The 18728-nt window shown below is 44.2% G+C and overlaps 1 protein-coding gene across 2 annotated transcripts in view; it reads left to right on the top strand.

Annotated features, from left to right (window-relative positions):
• LOC122081426 (ADP-ribosylation factor GTPase-activating protein AGD4-like) overlaps nucleotides 1-18728 on the top strand; it is a 73331-nt gene that overhangs the window by 14185 nt on the left and 40418 nt on the right. For both annotated transcript variants that reach the window (XM_042648568.1, XM_042648575.1), the window contains one exon: nucleotides 17753-17818. In XM_042648568.1, coding sequence (XP_042504502.1) covers nucleotides 17753-17818 — 66 coding nt within the window. The remainder of the gene's footprint in view (nucleotides 1-17752; nucleotides 17819-18728) is intronic.

Genomic DNA, 18728 nt, shown 5'->3' with positions numbered 1-18728 from the left:
TATTGAGAGGACAAAAACATAAGGTTACAAATTATTTGACACTTTAAGGAGTGTCAATTAGACAATCCCTTAACTATTTATATTGTGGACCTCAGCGGCAGTAAGGGCAATAGTAAGGTTGCTCCATTGTGACCTATTGGTTGTGGGTTCGAGTCGGGAAACAGCCTCTTCACTAAGCGGGGGTAAGGCAAGGCTGCATACATTATGATCCTACCTAGATCCCATAGTGGTGGGAGCCTTGTGCACTGGATATGCCCTTTTTTGTAAAATAAAATATTTGATTCTCTTATGTAAAATAAAATGTTTTATTGTCTCTTGTGTAAAATAAAAAGTTTGATCCCTCTTATTTACAAGGGGGAGGGCTCCCTATAAGGCCGGTGTGGGGAGGAATCTGCACACCAAACCAATGATTGTCCTGAAAAAGGTGTCCTTTGCATGGGACTGACATATTTTTAAGCGGGAGAGAAAATAATAAAATCTTTGTGAAAGGGAAATTGTACTTTGGCATCGTGGGTAGGTTTTTTCCCAAAAATTCAATGACTAATATGTGAAATAAAAACAATAGTAGAATTCAATCAAAGATGGCGCTCCCGCTCCCCATCCCCGTCCCCATACCTCTCCGGCTTCTTCGACCACAACCGATGACTTCCGCCCACTTCCTACCCCCTCCGCCACCTCCTCCCCCTCCCTCATCTCCTCTGCCTCCACCACCTCTCCCCCCTCCCTCCTTCCCTTCCCTCTCCTTCTCCTGGGACTTCCTGCCCATTCACCTCTGCTAGTATTTCTAGACAGAACCTATCCCTTCACTATATCCCCCCCTCACCTCCTTGGCGACAAAAAGATTAGACATTTTTTGGCCTCATCCTTCTATTCTGAAATATCCAAATGGCAGTTCTGCCTCATGGGTCACTTCCTCGGCAGTTAGCCTCCCTTCCCGGTAGTCAAAAACTCCCTTTAAGCAATGGAAACCACAAGGTCAAATGATAACCTACATGCTTGACAATGGTGTCTTCTTATTCAATCTCTCCTTGGAATCTGTTATGTAGAATGCTTTGGAAAAAGGCCCTTGGCATGTCGGCAATATGCCGATTTTCCTCCGGTAATGGAACCGCTACATGCAGTTACACAAGATAGACTACTGCTCCATCCCCCTATGGATAACTCTTCCAAACATCCCTCTTCATTTTTGGTGTGAAAAAGGTCATTGCTCCATCGTTGGACAAGCTCTCTTCACTGACATACGCACCAAGAGAATGCAAAGACTCCTATGCTCGCATTTGTGTTGTAGCCTCGGCCGACACACCGCCTCCCTCGTCTATCATTGTTATGGATGATGAGGGAACCTCTTTTCATCAATAAATTGTGTACGACTGGGTTCCCCCTCATTGCTTTGTTTGCAAAACTTTTTGCCGCTCCTCCAAGGATTGTATCAAGCTTTCGCCTCCTGTTTGCAATGAACGGATGTCCCTACTTCCCTCGGTTGACCTTCTAGTTACTTCATCACTATACATCCTCATCCACTTCCTCCTTTGCAGCCACTGACCCCCATCCCACTGATTGTCTTATTCCCTCCAATAATCCTAGTGTTGACTACCTTAAACCCTCCACTTTCCCTAGTAAGATCTCATCCCTCTATCCTCCTCCTCGCACCTCCACTACCGTCACTGGCCACTCCAGCCGTGGCCGGAGATGGAGTCGGAACCTTTGAAAGAAGTCCTCTAAACCATCGGCGGTGCCCTCTTCCTCTCCCATTGGCCGACGCTTGCCATCCTCTGGTTCTTCTCTTGGACTGTCGATCCCTGGCCATCGTCACGCTAGCCTGTCACCTTTCAGCACCCATTTCTCCCTTAGTCTTGCCATTGCCGAAAATGTTCATCTCCTGTTGCCTTCACCACGTCTTAGCCTAGATGTGCCTTCTCTTTAAAACCTCTCTGCTACTGGTACTGCCACCTCCACCTTGCCACCCTTCCTGTCGCATGACTCTTTACCTCCTCTTCTCCTCTACCCTTTTCTTTTACCAATTTAGCCCAACCCTCACCTTGTTTAACTGTTACTTCAACGCACCTCTTACCTCCCTCTTCATTTTCGGCCCATCCTCCTTCTGAGCCCACTCCATCTCTTTCAGCCCACCCTTTTCCCGCCACTTCTTTTTGGGCTAACCCATTTAACCCTGCTAGGCTTTGTCTGAATGTGGCACCCCTTGCTAGGCCCATTCAGCGACCAACCCATAGCCACTTAAACGCCCCTAACCCAATCCATCTCTTGCCCATGGACCATTCTTCTCAACCCGACTCTCTTGTGCTGTTGTCGCCTACTGTGTTGTCTTCCTCTGCCTCTTGCGCCACTCTTCCACCTCCCAACTTCGTCGATCCCTTGCCTTCGTACCTCCCACTCATTGCTGCTCCCCCACGCTTGCCCACTCAGAGCTCCTTCTACGACCCTTTGTTCTTCCCTCCCCTATCCTACTCTCCCAATAGGGGCAGGGCACTACTGGCTCGTTGCTCGCTTCCCCTGTTCAGCTCTCCTAGTTAAGTTAGGGCCCCACCGCTAAGCCTTCTTCCCCTGTCCTGCTCTTCTAGTAGGGACATGCTATTGCCACGATGTCATCCTCACCTGCCCTGCTCCTCCAGTAGGGACAAGGCCTTGCAGGTTCTTCATTGATCAGCTCTACCACGACAATCGCTCCCCTTGCCTTGCTCAATCAGCAGGGTCAGGCCTTGCTGGTTCTTTGTTGATCTCCCTGCCATGATTCCCCCTCTGTTGACGCCTTCAATTCCTGTATTGAGGACTCTAGTCTCAATGACCTCAGATGGTCCGGCATTAAGCTTTAGTGGTCCCAGCCGCATCACCTGTAAGCTTGACTGCATCCTAGTTAATGAAGCCTGGCTTTCCTCCTTCCTCTCCTAGTATTTCAGACCAGTGTCCCATCTCCCTGTTCATCTATATTCTCATCTCCTTCGGACCCAAGTCCTTCAAATTCTTTGACATGTAGTCGTCCCACTTTGGCTTCCTTCCTATTGTTCATTCTGCCTGGGACATTCGAGTCCCCTCTGGCCTTTCCCGTCTCCATTCCTTTGCTCTCAATCTAAAAAATGTCAAGCTTTCCCTTAAGGACTGGAATGCCTCCACCTTTGGCATCATATCCTTAGGGTCTTTGATTGTAGGTCCATGCTTGAATCCATTCAAATCTGCTTGCAATCTGATCCGCTTAACTCTTCTCTTGCCCTTGAAGAGAAGAAGTCCACCCTGGAGCTGGCTTCCCTTCTATCCCAAGAAGAAAGCTTCCTTAAACAAAAGTCTTGCATTAACTGGCTTAACCTTGGGGATTCGAATTCCTCCTACTTCCATAAATCCCTTAAAGCCAGAACCAATTTCAACTTCATTCCCCTCCTCATTGATAGCAATGGATCCACCTTGAGTTCCCCTGCTGACATATTGGAATGCGAGTCCTACTTCAAGGGTATATCTTCTGCCCCCCGCCCCCTCCCCCCTCCCCCCTCCCCCCTCCCTCCTCCCTCCTTCCTCCTTCCTCCTTCCTCCTTCCTCCTTCCTCCTCAACAAATTCATCCCCAACCATCTCTTCCCTTCCCTTCAATCCATCCCCTTCGATCCGGAACTACATGCAGCTACCCTTTCCCATCAATCTAGCAAAGCTCTTGGCCTTGATGGTTTCAATATGTGGTTCTCCTCTTGTTGGGACATCATTGATGATGACCTCACCAAAGCCATCAAGAGCTTCTTCTTCAACCCTTCTCAAATCAGTCGCATCAATTACACCATCCTCTGCCCATTCCCAAGAAATAAGGTGCCTCCTCTTTAGCCGACTTTAGACCCACCTCTCTGTGCAACCTCTTGTACGCGTTCATTGCTAAAGTCCTTGCCAATTGCATTCAGAGGTTCATTGATTCCATTGTCAGTGTGAATCAATCTGCATTCATAGCAGGCTGCAACATTTCTGACAACATCATTCTTTGCTATGAGATTGTACGAGGTTTCGACAAGAAATCTCACTCCCTTATTGTGCTCCTTAAAATTGACATCCATAAAGCTTTTGACTCCATTAGATGGGACTTCATTTCAAGATTTCTCATTTCCATGTCCTTTCCCTCATCTTTCGTCCACAGGATCCATGTTTGCATCTCCTCCCCTAAATTCTTTGTTCTCATGAATGGCTCTCCTGTAGAATTCTTCTCTTCAGTTGGCATTCACTAGGGCTGTCCCCTCTCCCCCTTATCCATCGAGGTCCTCTCCAGATTCATCCAATCCCAGACTGCTAATCTGCTCATCTCCCCCATCCCCAAATGCTAAGCTTCCAATCTTACCCACTTAGCCTTTTGCTGATTATCTTATGATTTTCTGTAAAGCTGATGAGGGCTCCATTTCTTCCATCATGGCTTCCCTCCATCTCTTCGAATCTCTCTCGGGCCTCCACATCAAGCTGCTCAAGTCCCGTCTCTTCCTTGCAGGCGTCTCTGATTCTTCTAAAACCCGTCTCCTTGAGCTCACTGGTTTCTCCATCGGCACTCTTCCTGTGAAATACCTTGGCCTCCCCCTCATCTCCTCCAGGCTTACTTCTCATCACTGTGCCCCTATGCTTTTGCAAGTGGCTCCAACATTGGAAAGGCAAGTTGCTGTCTTATGTGGGTCGCTTGGTTCTCATCCGATCAGTTCTCCAATCCTCCTATATTCTCTGGTCAGGAGTCTTCCAACTTCCCAAATCCATCATCAAATCCATTGAATTCCTCTTCTGCTCCTTTTGGAAAGGTTCTAATTCTTCCAAATTTCTCCATCTCATCCGCTGGTCTTCCGTTTGCCTTCCCAAGGGTGAAGGAGGCCTTGGCATTAGGCCTATCAAGGATGTCAATTCTGCGACCATCCTCAAGCTATCCCTGAAATTGGCCTCCAAACACCCGGGAATCTGGGTGTCTTGGGTCTACTCTTCCCTCCATCACAATGACTCCCTTTGGACTTGCAACATTAAATCCAACTCCTCTTTGGTGTGGCACAAGATCCTCCTTGCCAGACTCCATGCCTCAATTGCCATCAAATCTCTTATTGGGAATGGGGCAAATACCTCTTTCTGGCTTGACAACTGGCATAGTTGTCACGGCATCGCCTAGGCATCACCAAGGCGGCGATTTGGCGTCCTGGCTGAAAATGAAGTTCATGGCAATGCTACGATTTACGTCTCACAAATGGCAGTTGCCATTGGCTGATAGGCGTCGCTATGGCACCGCCATGGACGCCAGGTACGCCTGATTCACTAGGCGATCGATTTTTTGTAAAATACAGGGTGATTTTGACAGGGCTATGTTGATTTTTGGTGTTGCTTAATTTTGGTTTTATATGTTATAGGGTATATATTGTAGGCTTGTAGCATGCTAAATAACTTTAGAAAATAGGGGAAATAAAAAAATAGCATACTAAATAACTTTAGAAAATAGGAAAAATAAAAAATGACATATGGACGATTTGACCGCCATGACAATGCCATAACGGGAGATTCATCGCCAAATCGATTAGCCACCCCTCCACCGCCTTGGATCGATTTGACGCCGTGACAACTATGACAACTGGCATCCAGCTGGAGTGTTTTCCCTAATTGTGAGTCACAGAGTGGTCTACTCCTCTGGTATTCCTAAAGCTGCCTTGGTCCCTTCGATCATCTCCAGTGGTTCCTAATCCATCCCTAATATTCCCTCTCTTTCCAGCATCTATCATTCCATCAACATTCCTTCCCCCCTCTTCTGGTGTTGATAGAATCATCTGGTCCCCTTCCCCCTTGAGTCGCTTCTCCTCCTCCTCGGCTTGGAACCACTCCTATTCCCCCAACCCCGCCACCCCCTGACACAAGGCTGTTCGGTTTCGTGGCCATATCCCTTGTCACAGCCTCACTGTCTGGAGAGTTCTCTCCAATTGCTTCCCCACCCAATCCTTCCTCATCTACTGCTATATTCCTGTCTCCTCGGGTTGTTGCCTCTGTTGGAATGATATTGAAGATGTCAATCATCTCTTCCTTGATTGCCCCTTCTCCTCTCGTATTTGGAAGTCTATCCTCTCCAAATGCTGGCCTGCTCGGAGAATCCCCTTTACTCTTCAGAGAGAATGGAATTGGATTGATATGACCTTCTCTGGTAATTCTATTTGTGACGCTGCCGGTAAGCTGGCGTTCGGGGCTGCTATCTCCCATGTTTGGTTGGAGTGCAACCTTCTTAGATGGACTTCCAACTCTAGATCCTTTGATAAGATTTGGAAGTCCATCTACTTTGACGTCTCCTCCAAACAACCTTCTTAGATGGACTTCCAACTCTAGATCCTTTGATAAGATTTGGAAGTCCATCTACTTGGACGTCTCCTCCAAACTTGCCTCTCTCCCCCATGGGACAGTTGTGGATTCCCCTAGAAACAGACTTATTAATGTTTCCTGGGGTCTCCCTCATTCTATTGTATGCTTCCCTTCCCCTGCCCTGTGGGGCTGTATCATTCGGCTCCTCTGATACTCCAACCAACTGATGTGGAGTATAGAGATTGGATGGGTTAAAGGTGAAAGACTGGAACTGGAGATAGAGAGTCAAAGAAGAACACGTATGTCTTTCTCCCCTTCCCTCTTATTTCTCCTCCTCCTCCTCTGATCAATGGCGGCAAGCCGGCAACAACAGTGGTGTCCACAGTTGATTCCTCTTCTTCTTCTTCTTCTGCTGCTGGATGGTGGCCGGTGTTACTACTGCTCTGTGGTGGTGGCAGTGACTGCTGCTATGTGGTAGTGGTGGTGACTGCTGCTATGTGGTAGTGGTGGTGACTGCGGCTGCCGGCGGAGTGTCTTGGTATGTATTAACCTGTCTTGGGTTATATCGACAGCTACAGGTCAAGATTTACCGATACTCTTTTTTTTTTAATGTATTCTCTCGTATTTCATTTCAAAAGAGAAAATCCCAATACTGACTTGACACCATGGGGATAGAATAGATACTTTAATTAGTGAGATATATATATATATATATATATTGGTCGTTTCTTTATCGCGAATCCACTATGTCTGGCTGCTTGCTTTAGCCTAGTGCTTGATTTTCCTATTATTTTTGTTAATGTGTAACCATGATAAGGGGGAGTCCCTCTATCGTGGTGTGAGTGTGTTAGGTGTTATGGTAGTTTTATGAGAGTCTTATCTTTGTATTTTAGTTGCTTACTCTAGTTTAAGTTGTATAATATAATTAAACTAGGACTGACTGTACTAAGACTACTGATCCACTATAGGAAATCGTGTTCCATAGTTCTTCTCTTGGTCTCTCTCGTGTCTTCTCTTTCTTCATCTTCTTCGTTCTCTCTTAGCTTTGGGGTACTGGTTTACATGTTCTCTGCTGCTACAATTTTCATTTTAGTAAAGATCTCATTCTTGATCTGTCTTATGCACTGTATCTAATGTAGGGCCAAGTCACAACTGACTCAACACCAGAATAGGATCACAATTACAACCAGATCAGACACTACATCAGTCTCAGCACTGGGACTTTCTCTTTTGCTTCTGCTTGGGACTTCATCAAATCCACTGGCCTTGTTGCCCCTTGGTGCACCATCGTCTGGTTCAAAGGTCACATTTCTCGCCACAGTTTCACAACTTGGCGCACTATGCCACTATTTCCAACTGCCTCCCTACACAGTCCTTCCTCATTCACCGTCATGTCCATGCCCTCCCCTCTTGCTACCTTTCCAGAGTGGTATTGAGGACACCAACCACCTCTTCTTTTGCCGCCCTTTCTCCTCCTCGGTCTGGAAGAGAGTCCTTCGCACTTTCGCAGCTGTTGGCCGCCTAGAAGGCATATTCTCCCCTTTGAAAGCGAATGGATCTGGATAGATATGGCTTTTGCAGGCTCCTCAATTTGTGACAGTGGGCAAGTTAGCTATTTGCGTGACCATCAACCACCTCTGGATGGAGCGGAACATTCGTAGATGGACTACCAACTCCACTATTTGGATCAGATTTGCAAGGCCATCTATTTGATGTTAGCTCCAAGCTCAGATATCCCCGCCACCCTACGGTCTCTAACTCCCCAAGGAACAGGCTCATTGTTGCTTCCTGGGGCTTCCCGGCTGATTTATTTCCCCCCCAATTGATGTTCCCCCTTTTGTTTCGCTTCTGGTGTAGTTCTTGTTAGGAGCTCCCCTTTTGTTGTGATTTTCTTTTTCTGCCTGGCTTGCCTTTCCTGAAAGGTCTTAGCCTTGTTTTCTCTTCCCCCTTTTCCCTTGTATATTCTTCTCTTTCTTGGTAATGAATTAAGTTATTCATCCAAAAAATTATCAGTCTCAGCAACAGTGTATGGAACAGCCACCAACAGTAAGTAAAAAATAGGGTAACCGACTGATGCAACTCTTAACAATATCTAACAAGGGTTTAAGATAACCCCAGCCGAAGAGAAAAGTCAATAGCAAGGGGGTCGCTTGGTCCAACGGTAAGTTACAAATAGTGCAACCTGGTGGTCAAGTGGTCAAAACAGCCTCTTGACATTCTCGGGTTATGGGTGTGTAGTTCTCGCCCCCCCAGACCTTGCACATGCGGGAGCCTTGTGCACCGGGTACACCCTTTTGAAGAGAAAAGTCAACAAAAGCTTTAGGAGGCTTATCGCAGGGTATTAGTAAGGTCCAATAATGAGAAGAAAATAACAATACTCAGATATGCTAACACAAGGGCTGGATGGGGCCAATATTCCTATTGAATGGAGGTTCAACGGGTCTGAACCAACACTCTATATCTTAGCTTAATACAATGGGAAATGGGTTGTGCTATGAACAAGTCTCAAAATTACAACGTAGGTTCAGAAACTAATAAGTATAGGACATAGACAACCCCATCCATCTGATGAACACCAAATCAGTATCGAAAGGAGGCTCTTGAAGGTGGATTCAGCCCTCCAAAGATAACCAATAAATGATGGGTGGATCTGAGATTCAGTGGACTTGAAGTTGCTGCAATATAAGCCCAGATCTGCAGAACCGCAAGATGGCTTTGAGGCTTCTTTAGTCAACCTTCTACCGCAGCATTAAGAACACCTTCATATGGAATTGATGGAAAATCTCAGCAGCAACCTTGAGTCTCTATTGGTCTCAGTTGGGCAGAGAATAGGGCTCACATTATGCACCAAGGAAGGGCCTCGGTTGCTCTCAGATTGCAGGAATAAACTCAGAACTTGCAACAAAAATAGGGTATTGATTGGAGAAGCGAAGAATTGGGGGGGGGGTGGGGAGGAGGATAGAAGACTCTCAGTCTACGGTCTCTCACCCATGGCCTCTCACCAAAACTCTCTCTCACAGAGCAACACACTCTCTCAGCCAAGCATAAAGCTTCTTTTCTTTCATTAATTCGTTGGGGAGGATTCTCAATGGTCCATTACTTATACAGTGATAGTTGCTATTACAAGAAAGGACATAAAATGAAATAGGAAGTCTCTTACAAAGCAATATTGAGACTTGTACAAGAAGTTAACGAAAATAGAAGGTACTAAAGACAAGTAAAATCTAAGTTAATAAATAAAGATCATAGTTGGCACGGTGTCAAGGCGAACCAAGGCATTCGAGGGCTGCTTAAGCGTTTAGGCGAAAAGGAGCCCGCCTTAAGGCGAACAAGGCGACTAAGTGTTATTTTTTATTTTTTCATTATTTTCTAACATTATTTAGTATGTTACATATACTTTATATATCACAAAAAAATCAACATTAAGCCACACCTCCCCCACCATCCTGGCTTTCTCCTTCGCCCCTCCCACCTTGTCTCCCTCCTCCTCCTGCCCTCTTCCTCCGCTGGGAGTTCGGGGAACTCCCATTTCAAATCTTTGCCCTCTGCCCTTGCCGAGAGCTTACCTCTGCATTTTGTTCCCCCTACACTCATCGATGGCTCCTGTGTTGCTATCTGTCCCAAGGGGTTCTTGGACACTGAGGCTTCCCGCTGGAATTGCTCTCTTCTGGGACAGTTTTTGGGGAAGCGACCTCCATTACATATTGTGAAGCTATCTCTTCTGAAGCAATGGCGACCCGTTGGAATGGTAGATTTTTTTCTGCTGGACCATGGGTTATAACTATTCAGATTCTCTGATAAAGTTGATCGTTTAAGATGTCTTGAAGGAGGGCTATGGCTCGTTGGACGATCTCCCATCTTCCTTAGGCCTTGGTACCATTAGCTGCTTCTCGATCGTGTGGACTTCACCATACCAATCTGGATTTCCCTTCCTGGGATCCCATTGCACTTCTAGTGTGCAGAAGGTCTGAGTACTATTGGATCAGTCCTGGGTACTCCCATTTGCTCTGATGCCCAAACAAGCAAAAAAGACAGGCTCGTGTATGCCAGAATTTGTGTTGAAGTGGATGCAGCTGCTGAGCTTCCTCATTCCATCTCCATTCAAGATGGAGAGGACTTTGCCTTCTAGAAGCCGGTCTCTTATGAATGGGAACAAGGTTCGAAATCTCGTTTCGTTTCGGCGAAATTTTGGCCGAAATGGTGTATTTTTTTTGTTTGTTTTGGTTGACTGCTTCGGTGGTCAAACAACCATATTTTGACCTGAAATTTGGTGGGTAACTTATTTTAAGGTTAATAAACATGCGTAGAACATAAAAATGCAAAAATATTAGGACATGACATTGTTTTAGAGTTGCACCTTTGTTTGGTAGCAACCGTCGAACTGTTCGAAAAATTTTATCTAGTTTTGGAGAAAGAACTTCACTTTTCCTAAGCTTTGAATATGTAGATCTTATAGGAGTTCAATGGAAGTCAAAATGTGTGATGATGTGGTTAATTAGAGGCTTGTTGGAGACTTGGAGTGTTTTTTCTTCAAAATATGTAAATGGAACCGAAACCACCGAGATAGGAGAGAAAGTCGAAATTTCGATCGAAATACCAAAATTTCGACTGAAATTTTGTAAAAATGTTATTTTGGGCCTTATTTTGTTTCGATAGAAAAAAAATCCGAAATTCTAGAATTTTGCCAAAATTTCGGCGAGATTTCAAACCATGATTGGAAACCCCCCACTGCACTGGTTGCAGAGTCTTTGGTCATGAAACTGCTTCCTGCCCTTGAAAACTATTGGCCTCGGGAAGAGACGATGCTTTGTATGCGGAGCTACTGGCTAAGGCTCGTGTTCGTGATCGATCCATAATGTTGTAAAATGGCACTCGCCCTCCCAATCGACCTACTGCTAGAGGTCGAGGAAGGAGAGGCCGTGCTTGAGTTTGAAACCTCTCTAAAACCACCGCCAACGCTCCCGTCGATCATCGCGCAGGTATCTCGATGGCCATTTACTCGTTGGACAAAACAGATTTTCCATTTGGCTGATGAGTCTGGTGGCGTCGAAGAACCAACCCTGTCTAGAGAAGATATTGATGTGAGAGCATACTCCCCTGTCGGACGTGCCTCAGAAGGTACTGCCAGCTCCTCTCAGTCCTCCTCATCAGATACTGATGAGAGCTCCTCGGATATCGATGAGAGCTCCTCGGACAGTGATAGTGACCTCTCTTGCTCTAAAGCTGCGACGTCCAAGTCCTCTTTGTCGAGGTTGCCATCGCCATCTTCCTCTCTGAGGAGCGATAGTCTCTCTACCCCTATGGCGAAAGAGGTGCCTTCCAACCCCTCTATTTGTCCTGATGAGACACGTATGCCTCCTTTTGAGTTGCCTCCGTTGGGCCCTACTAATATGTTTAGGCCCACCACCTTCATTGATGAGTCTAGGCCCATCCCGTCCAGTCTTTGTGAGGCCCAAGGCCATGTTAGTCAAAACCCGACTCTGGACATTCTGCCCTCTGAGCCCCTGGCCCAAACCCAACCCCATCTATCCCAGCATTCTTCTGTTGTTCTTTCAGCCCCCTCTGACTCAGTTTGGATCCTCCGACAGTCTGGGTTTTCTCCTTCACCCGACTGCCAAATCGTTCACTCCAAGTCTAAGAAAAAATCGCATCGTCCTTCTACCTCTAAGAATGTTGGCCTGCACCTTGATCCTTGTTGCACCCTCCCGAAAGCTCTCCCCTTCGCTACTCCTCAATCCTACCAAAGGAGAAGCAAGTCCTAGCCAGCCCTGGAAGCCCGTGGCACTCCTGTGGTGTAGTCGCCGCCCCCTTCCAACCGTTCCTAATGTCCCAAGGCCTAGTTTGGAACTCCAGGGGCCTGAACTCCCCTGCTAAACACGCCGTTGTGCGATCCCTTATAAAAGAATTGAGATGCTCCTTTTGCTATTTGTTAGAAACTCATGTCAAGGATTCTGCCATGGCCAAAATTGTCTCTTCTATCGCCCCTGGTTGGTTTGTTTTCTCAAACTATTCCTCCCATCCTAATGGGTGCATTTGTTTTTTGTGGGATAATTCCATGATGAATGTCTCTCTCCTCAATTCCACCTCCCAATACCTCCATCTTTCCATTTCTGACTCGGTAAGCTGCTCCTACTTCCTTACTACTGTCTATGCCTCTAACAGGGCTTTTGATAGGGACACCCTCTGGAATGATATCTGGCTCATTGCAAATCAGTTGGGTTCTCACCCTTGGGGGATCTGTGGAGATTTTGATGTTGTCAGGTGCACTTATGAGAAGCAAGGAGGGGGGTTATTGATACGCTTAGTGTTGAAGCTCTTAATGCATGCATTGAAGATATTTCTGCCAATGACCTCAGATGGTCTGGAAATAAATTTCCCTGGAACAATAAAGATCAGGTCAAACCCCGTATTGCTTGCAAACTTGATAGAATTCTTGTAAATGAGGCCTGACTATCAAGCTTCCCTTCCTCCCATGCAACCTTTGAGAACCCAAATATTTCAGATCATAGAGCCCCATCTATCTTTCTATCCACCCCTACACCTCCTTTGGCCCAAAACCATTCAAATTTTTTGACATGTGGACCTCCCATCCAGATTACCCCTCCATTGTGAAAGAGGCTTGGCTGAAACCGGTCAATGCTTTCTCCACCCCCCTTTTAGCCTTTCTAGAAAATTGAGAAATGTCAAGCTAGCCCTCAAAGCTTGGAGTACTAACTCCCTCGGGAATATTTCTTCTCAAGTTAATGTTTGTAGGAACAATCTCTCAACCATCCAGATCCAGCTATAGTCGGATCCCCTCAACCACTCTTTAGCTAATGAAGAGAAAATTGAGTTTGCAAAGCTCTCCTCCCTCTTGGCCCAAGAAGAGAGCTTTCTCAAGCAGAAATCCAGAATTAATTTGCTGCAGCTTGGAGATACAAACATAGCTTATTTTCATAGGTCTGTGAAAGCCAGAAACAACTTCAACTCTATTCTCAAGCTGACTACTTCAGAAGGGATTCAGGCTTATAAAGTTGATGAGATAAAAAAAATGAGGCAGTTGACTACTTCAAGAGCCTATTAAACCCGGCTTCAACTTCGGGCTCCTATATCTCAAATGGCATCTTGGATAAATCCATCACTAGTGATTTGTCCGATATGCTCATGGTTATCCCTACTAATGATGAGATCTCAGCTTCTATCCTCTTGGACAAGGCTAGCAAAGCCCCTGGCCTAGACGGATTCAGTATGGGATTCTTCTCTTCTTCCTGGGACCTCATCAAAGAGGACTTAATCAAGGCTATTAAGAGCTTCTTCTTGAACCCAAGTCAGATCAAAGGAATTAGCCACACTTTTCTCTGCCTCATTCCTAAGAAAGAGGGTGCTGACACTATGACAAATTCATTGCCAAGATCTTTTAAACAGAATCAAGTAGATGGTCGATTCCTTGGTCAGTAACAATCAATTGGCCTTTATCCCAGGGAGAAGCATAGGGGATTACATTATTCTGTGCCATGAAATTGTTAAAGGATTTGAAAGGAAATCACATCCTCTAGCTGCCCTCATGAAAATAGATATCCACAAGGCTTTTGATACTCTCAGATGGGATTATATTATCTCGGTCCTTAACAGTATGGGATTCCCTCCAACCTTTTCCAATTGGATTCACCACTGCACTGCCTTCCCTTAGTTCTTAGTTCTGGTGAATGGTAGCCCAGCGGGATTCTTCCCCTCCTCTGTGGGAATCAGACAAGGATGCCTCTATCTCCTTACATCTCCTGCTTAGCCATGGAAGTCCTCTCCAGAAGTCTGCAAGTGGCCACGGATCAGAAACTCATTTCTGCCATCCTTAAGTGTAAAGCCATGAAGCTCATGCACCTTGCTTTCGCAGATGACCTGGTGATATTTTCCAGAGTTGAATCTTCCCCTCTTTAGAACATCATGGATTGCCTAAACTAGTTCGCAGCTCTCTCTGGTCTTCGAATCAATCCGACCAAGTCCCTCTTATTCTTAGCTGGGGTTTTTGATTTTGTGAAAGCTTCTCTGGTCCTCCAAACTGGATTTACCTTGGGAAAGCTCCCTGTGAAGTATCTTGGCCTTCCTCTCATTCCGGCTAGGCTCATTGCTCGTCACTGTACTCTTATGCTTGACCTCATCAGGAAGCACCTTAAACTCTAGAAAGGAAAGCTATTGTCTTTTGTTGGCAGGCTTGTGCTCATCAGATCTCTGTTGTAGGCTTCCTACATATACTAGTCCGGTATATATGGCCTCCCGGAATCCATTATCTCCAAGCTTGAATCCATTTTTGTGGGCTTTCTTTGGAAAGGATCTGAGTGCACCCGATTCCTTCTCCCCATCAGCTGGGCTGCTATTTGTCTCCCCAAATCTGAAGGAGGCTTAGGGTTGAGAAGGATCAAAGATGTCAATCTTGCTGGAATTATCAAGTTGGCTTGGAAAATTGTTTCCAAACAGAAGAGTATATGGGTGGACTGGGTCTATTCAAGCCTCCTAAAGTTGGACTCCTTTTGGACAGTCAACGTCCCTATGGATGCCTCTTGGGGTTGGAGAAAAATCTTGGGAATCAGACATATTATCTCTCCAGCCATCTCCCAAATGAGAGATGGAACCATCACTCTCTTATGGCTTGACCCTTGGCACCCTAAAGGCATTCTATTCCACACTATTAGTGCCAGAAGTATATACAACTCAGGTTTGCCCAAGCTTGCTTTAGTGTTTGACATCATCTCTTCGGGTAATTGGTCCCCCTCGAGACAATCCATGCCCCAGCATGAGGACATATGGAGCTCCCTACCCCCTATTCTAGCATCTCATAGACATGAGCAAGATTCCATAATTTGGCTGTCGGCTTCCTCTAAGTTCTTCTCTTCCAAGGCTGCTTGGGGCTTTGTTAGATTGAATGGGCCAATCTCTCCTTGGCACAGACTCATATGGTTCCCTCATCACATCCCCTGGCAGAGCTTCACGGTCTGGAGAGTCTTCACTAACTCCTTGCCCACGACCTCTATGCTCACTCTCAGAGGCATCCAGGTCGACCCTATGTGTATACTTTGTGGTAATGAGCCAGAAGATATTGTGCACCTCTTCTTCACCTGCCCCGTCCCCAACTCCATATGGAAATGGGTCATTTCCCCAAATGCTAGCTAACAAACAGAACTATCCTTCCTATTCATAGGGAATGGATTTGAAATGACATGACTTTCTAGGGAAAAACAATTTGTGATCTAGTGGGAAAATCACCTTCTGCGCCACCATTAATCAGATTTGGATGGAGAGAACCATAGGAAATGGAACTCCAATTCCCACTCTTTGGATAAGATTTGGAGCTCCATCTCCTTTGATATCAGGGGAAAAATCTCTCGAATCTCCTCTCTTTGTAACCCCTCCCCTAGGAATTGCAATATTGTAAACTCCTGGGAGCTATCTAGTTCCATCATCAGGAATGCCCACCATCTTTAAGAGTTGTTCTTTACTCTCCCTCCCTTTTCTCTCCTTGGGGTTGTATGTTCTTTTTCTCTTTGGTAATGAATTTGTTTATTCACAAAAAAAAAAAAAGTCATAAAAAATCAATATTTAGGGAAATGCTCATCTTCTATAACAAGTTTAATTGGTCAAATGATTGTATATTTACTTGACTTTTTGTTTTAGGTATAACACAAAACCAGCTTTCCAACAAGTCGAAGATTACTTAAATCTAAGTTGTAATGACAAAGTTATGTTTTGGTGAAACTTATTTTAAATTGCGTGAATGCTGTTAAAATCTCCTGAATGAAAATAATTTTATGGACATCAAAACAAAAGATTATTTTACTAGAATTTTGGTTTTTAGCAATTTTTTACCATGATAAGATTTATAAAATTTTCAGAATTGAGAAAAACCCCAACATTTGAAAGTTGAAAATCGCCCCTACAACCAAAAATCCAGTTTTTGTTCTTCAACTGAGGGGTTGAATTTTTATCCTTTTTTAATTTAATTTTTAAATTATTGTTATCGGATTCAAATAGGGGGTATTTGCTTATTTGTGAATAGTATCTTAAGTAAATGAAATTTACTTAAATGATATTTGGTATAAATAAATGCCAAAATATAAGGCGACATGCAATGCAATAAGGTGACAGTCGCCTAGGCCCCAGGCAAACTGTCTGGACGATGCCTTATTGCATCAAAATAGAAACTATAAAAGTGAAAACTTATGAATTGCCGTGAAGTAGATTTGAATCCAGAATGAAATAGAACTGAGAAATGCACTAAAGAGCAAACAGACTCAGACAGAAAAACACACTTATATATTCACTAACTAAGACACTTTCTTCGTTGGGCGAACAAACTAATCAAGAAGAAGATTAAAAGAAGAAGAAGACGAGAGCTTGCTGAAATGACAAGAGATAAGGTAGAAGGAGACTAAAAGAAAGAGACTGAGGAAAGGCTCTAAAAGAGTGTAGCTAGCCTAGTCTAATGAGTCCCTAATTCACCTTTGGAACGGCGAGGGAGTCTTAAAAACTAAAGAAGTAGCAACTAATATCCCCATCAAATCTCCTCCATATGGGCCCACACTACTGTTCATGTGAACAGTAACTCCTTTTAAATGTATCATGCTTGAATCTATATCAGCATCAAATTGAGGCAACATGTATCCATTAATAATTTGGAAAATTTCATCTTTTCTTAAGTCGCTGAAGTCTAGCTTCAGTTATGTGAGGCTGGTTCTGGAACATTTCTGGAACATTCCAACATAATGTTCCCAGAATGATCCCAAACCTTCTGCTGGTTGTCTAATTATCACCACTGGATTCAATTACGACACATCCTGGTAACTGGGACCAGCTGGTTGTGCTGGTTGATTGTTAATTAAGTTAGACCCATTTTTATGAATTCAATCTACCGCGTGCCAGGGTGCAATGTGTGTTTGACTAGGGTGCTTTATCCATTTAAGTGAATCCATACAACATGTATTTATATTCATTTCAACAGGATTTGACATGGGTGCTTCATCCATTTCAATGAATGGATACAGCACAGATATATTTTATTTCATTGTTCAACAAGTGTTTGACATGGGTACTCCTTATTTTCATTCAACATAAGGTCGACATGGGAGATCTATCCATTTCATGGATCCATGCATTATTCACTTTATGTTTGACATGGGTATTGCGTCCACTCATATTGTGTGCATGCACACATGGTTAAGCAGAAGGATTATTGGGATTGCAAAACTTAAAACTTGACATATTCTGCATTTTTAATTATATCTTCCACATAGATACAAGCTTCATATGTTACATATTCTGCATTTTTAATTATATCTTCCACATAGATACAAGCTTCATATGTTTCTTCCTTAAAATTGTTGGGAAAATAACTTTCTTCATTGCACTGAATGCAGTATTCAAATTGTTCATGCTCAATTTGTTGATTTATCAGACCTTTAACTCATAAATTTCATATCAATGTTCATTCATGAATAGGCACGTGAAAAGTTCATGTCGTTAAAAAAGGGCACACGAGAGGATATTGTTGCTGAACTAGAAGAGGTATGCTCTTCTTTATATACCTCCACTTGTTGATTATGATCCTTTCTAGGCGAAATATTTTCATTAATATGTTGTCTCATTGGAATTGCATTCTAACTTTTACTGGGAATATAGTCTCTTTCTTGCTATAGTTATCATGTATATAACCGAAAAATCTTGATTCATAACTATTTGGAAAATTATCTTGTATCACCCCTATTTTCAAACTATATATGACATACGACCATAATTTGTCTAAAATATCCAGTATGTACCCTATTTTGCGAAGAAAATGACTCTTAAATCCATACCGTTAGATCAAAATCGTCAAGTGATGACGTGGGAAGGTTATTATTTTCTAAATGACAAGATTACCCTTCAAATTGAAATAAAATTGAAATTTTAGTTCGATTTAGGGCTTCTCCTCTGGTTCAGGCGATCAAACATTCTCTTGCTATCAATCTCCTCCTCTAAAGATGAAGTTTACCAGAGGATTGCCACCTACCATCGGCAAGAGCTCTGACGGCGACGTCGAGTGGTGGACATAGGGAACGTGGAGTGGCGGATATAGGAAAGAAATCATGAACCTTGGAATGATAATGGTCTGAGTCATTAATGGTGAAGAACTCTGCAACTCTGCAACCACAATCATACCCATACCAAATAGCCACAGCTCCGATAAACAAGCCAATACTGAAGATTGACCTCTCCTTGCTCAGCGTTTCTTTGCATAATCTAATTGAGTCCAAGTGAAGATCTTCCATCCCAACCAGAAACTCTCTTGGTCTCCAGTCTTCCCTCCCAACCAGAAACATGATGGGTAAGGTGTTGTCTCTGTTTGTGGTGGAAATCAAAGGATTTTTGTTGGAATTGGGGCGGGGGTTTTGTTAACTTCAAAAGTTGGATCTGGGAGATTGGCTCGTCAAAAAAA

Source organism: Macadamia integrifolia, chromosome 1, assembly GCF_013358625.1.
Source record: "Macadamia integrifolia cultivar HAES 741 chromosome 1, SCU_Mint_v3, whole genome shotgun sequence".
NCBI lineage: Eukaryota > Viridiplantae > Streptophyta > Magnoliopsida > Proteales > Proteaceae > Macadamia > Macadamia integrifolia.
Note: the sequence above shows the minus strand (reverse complement) of the source record. Positions and strands in the feature narration are given on the sequence as shown.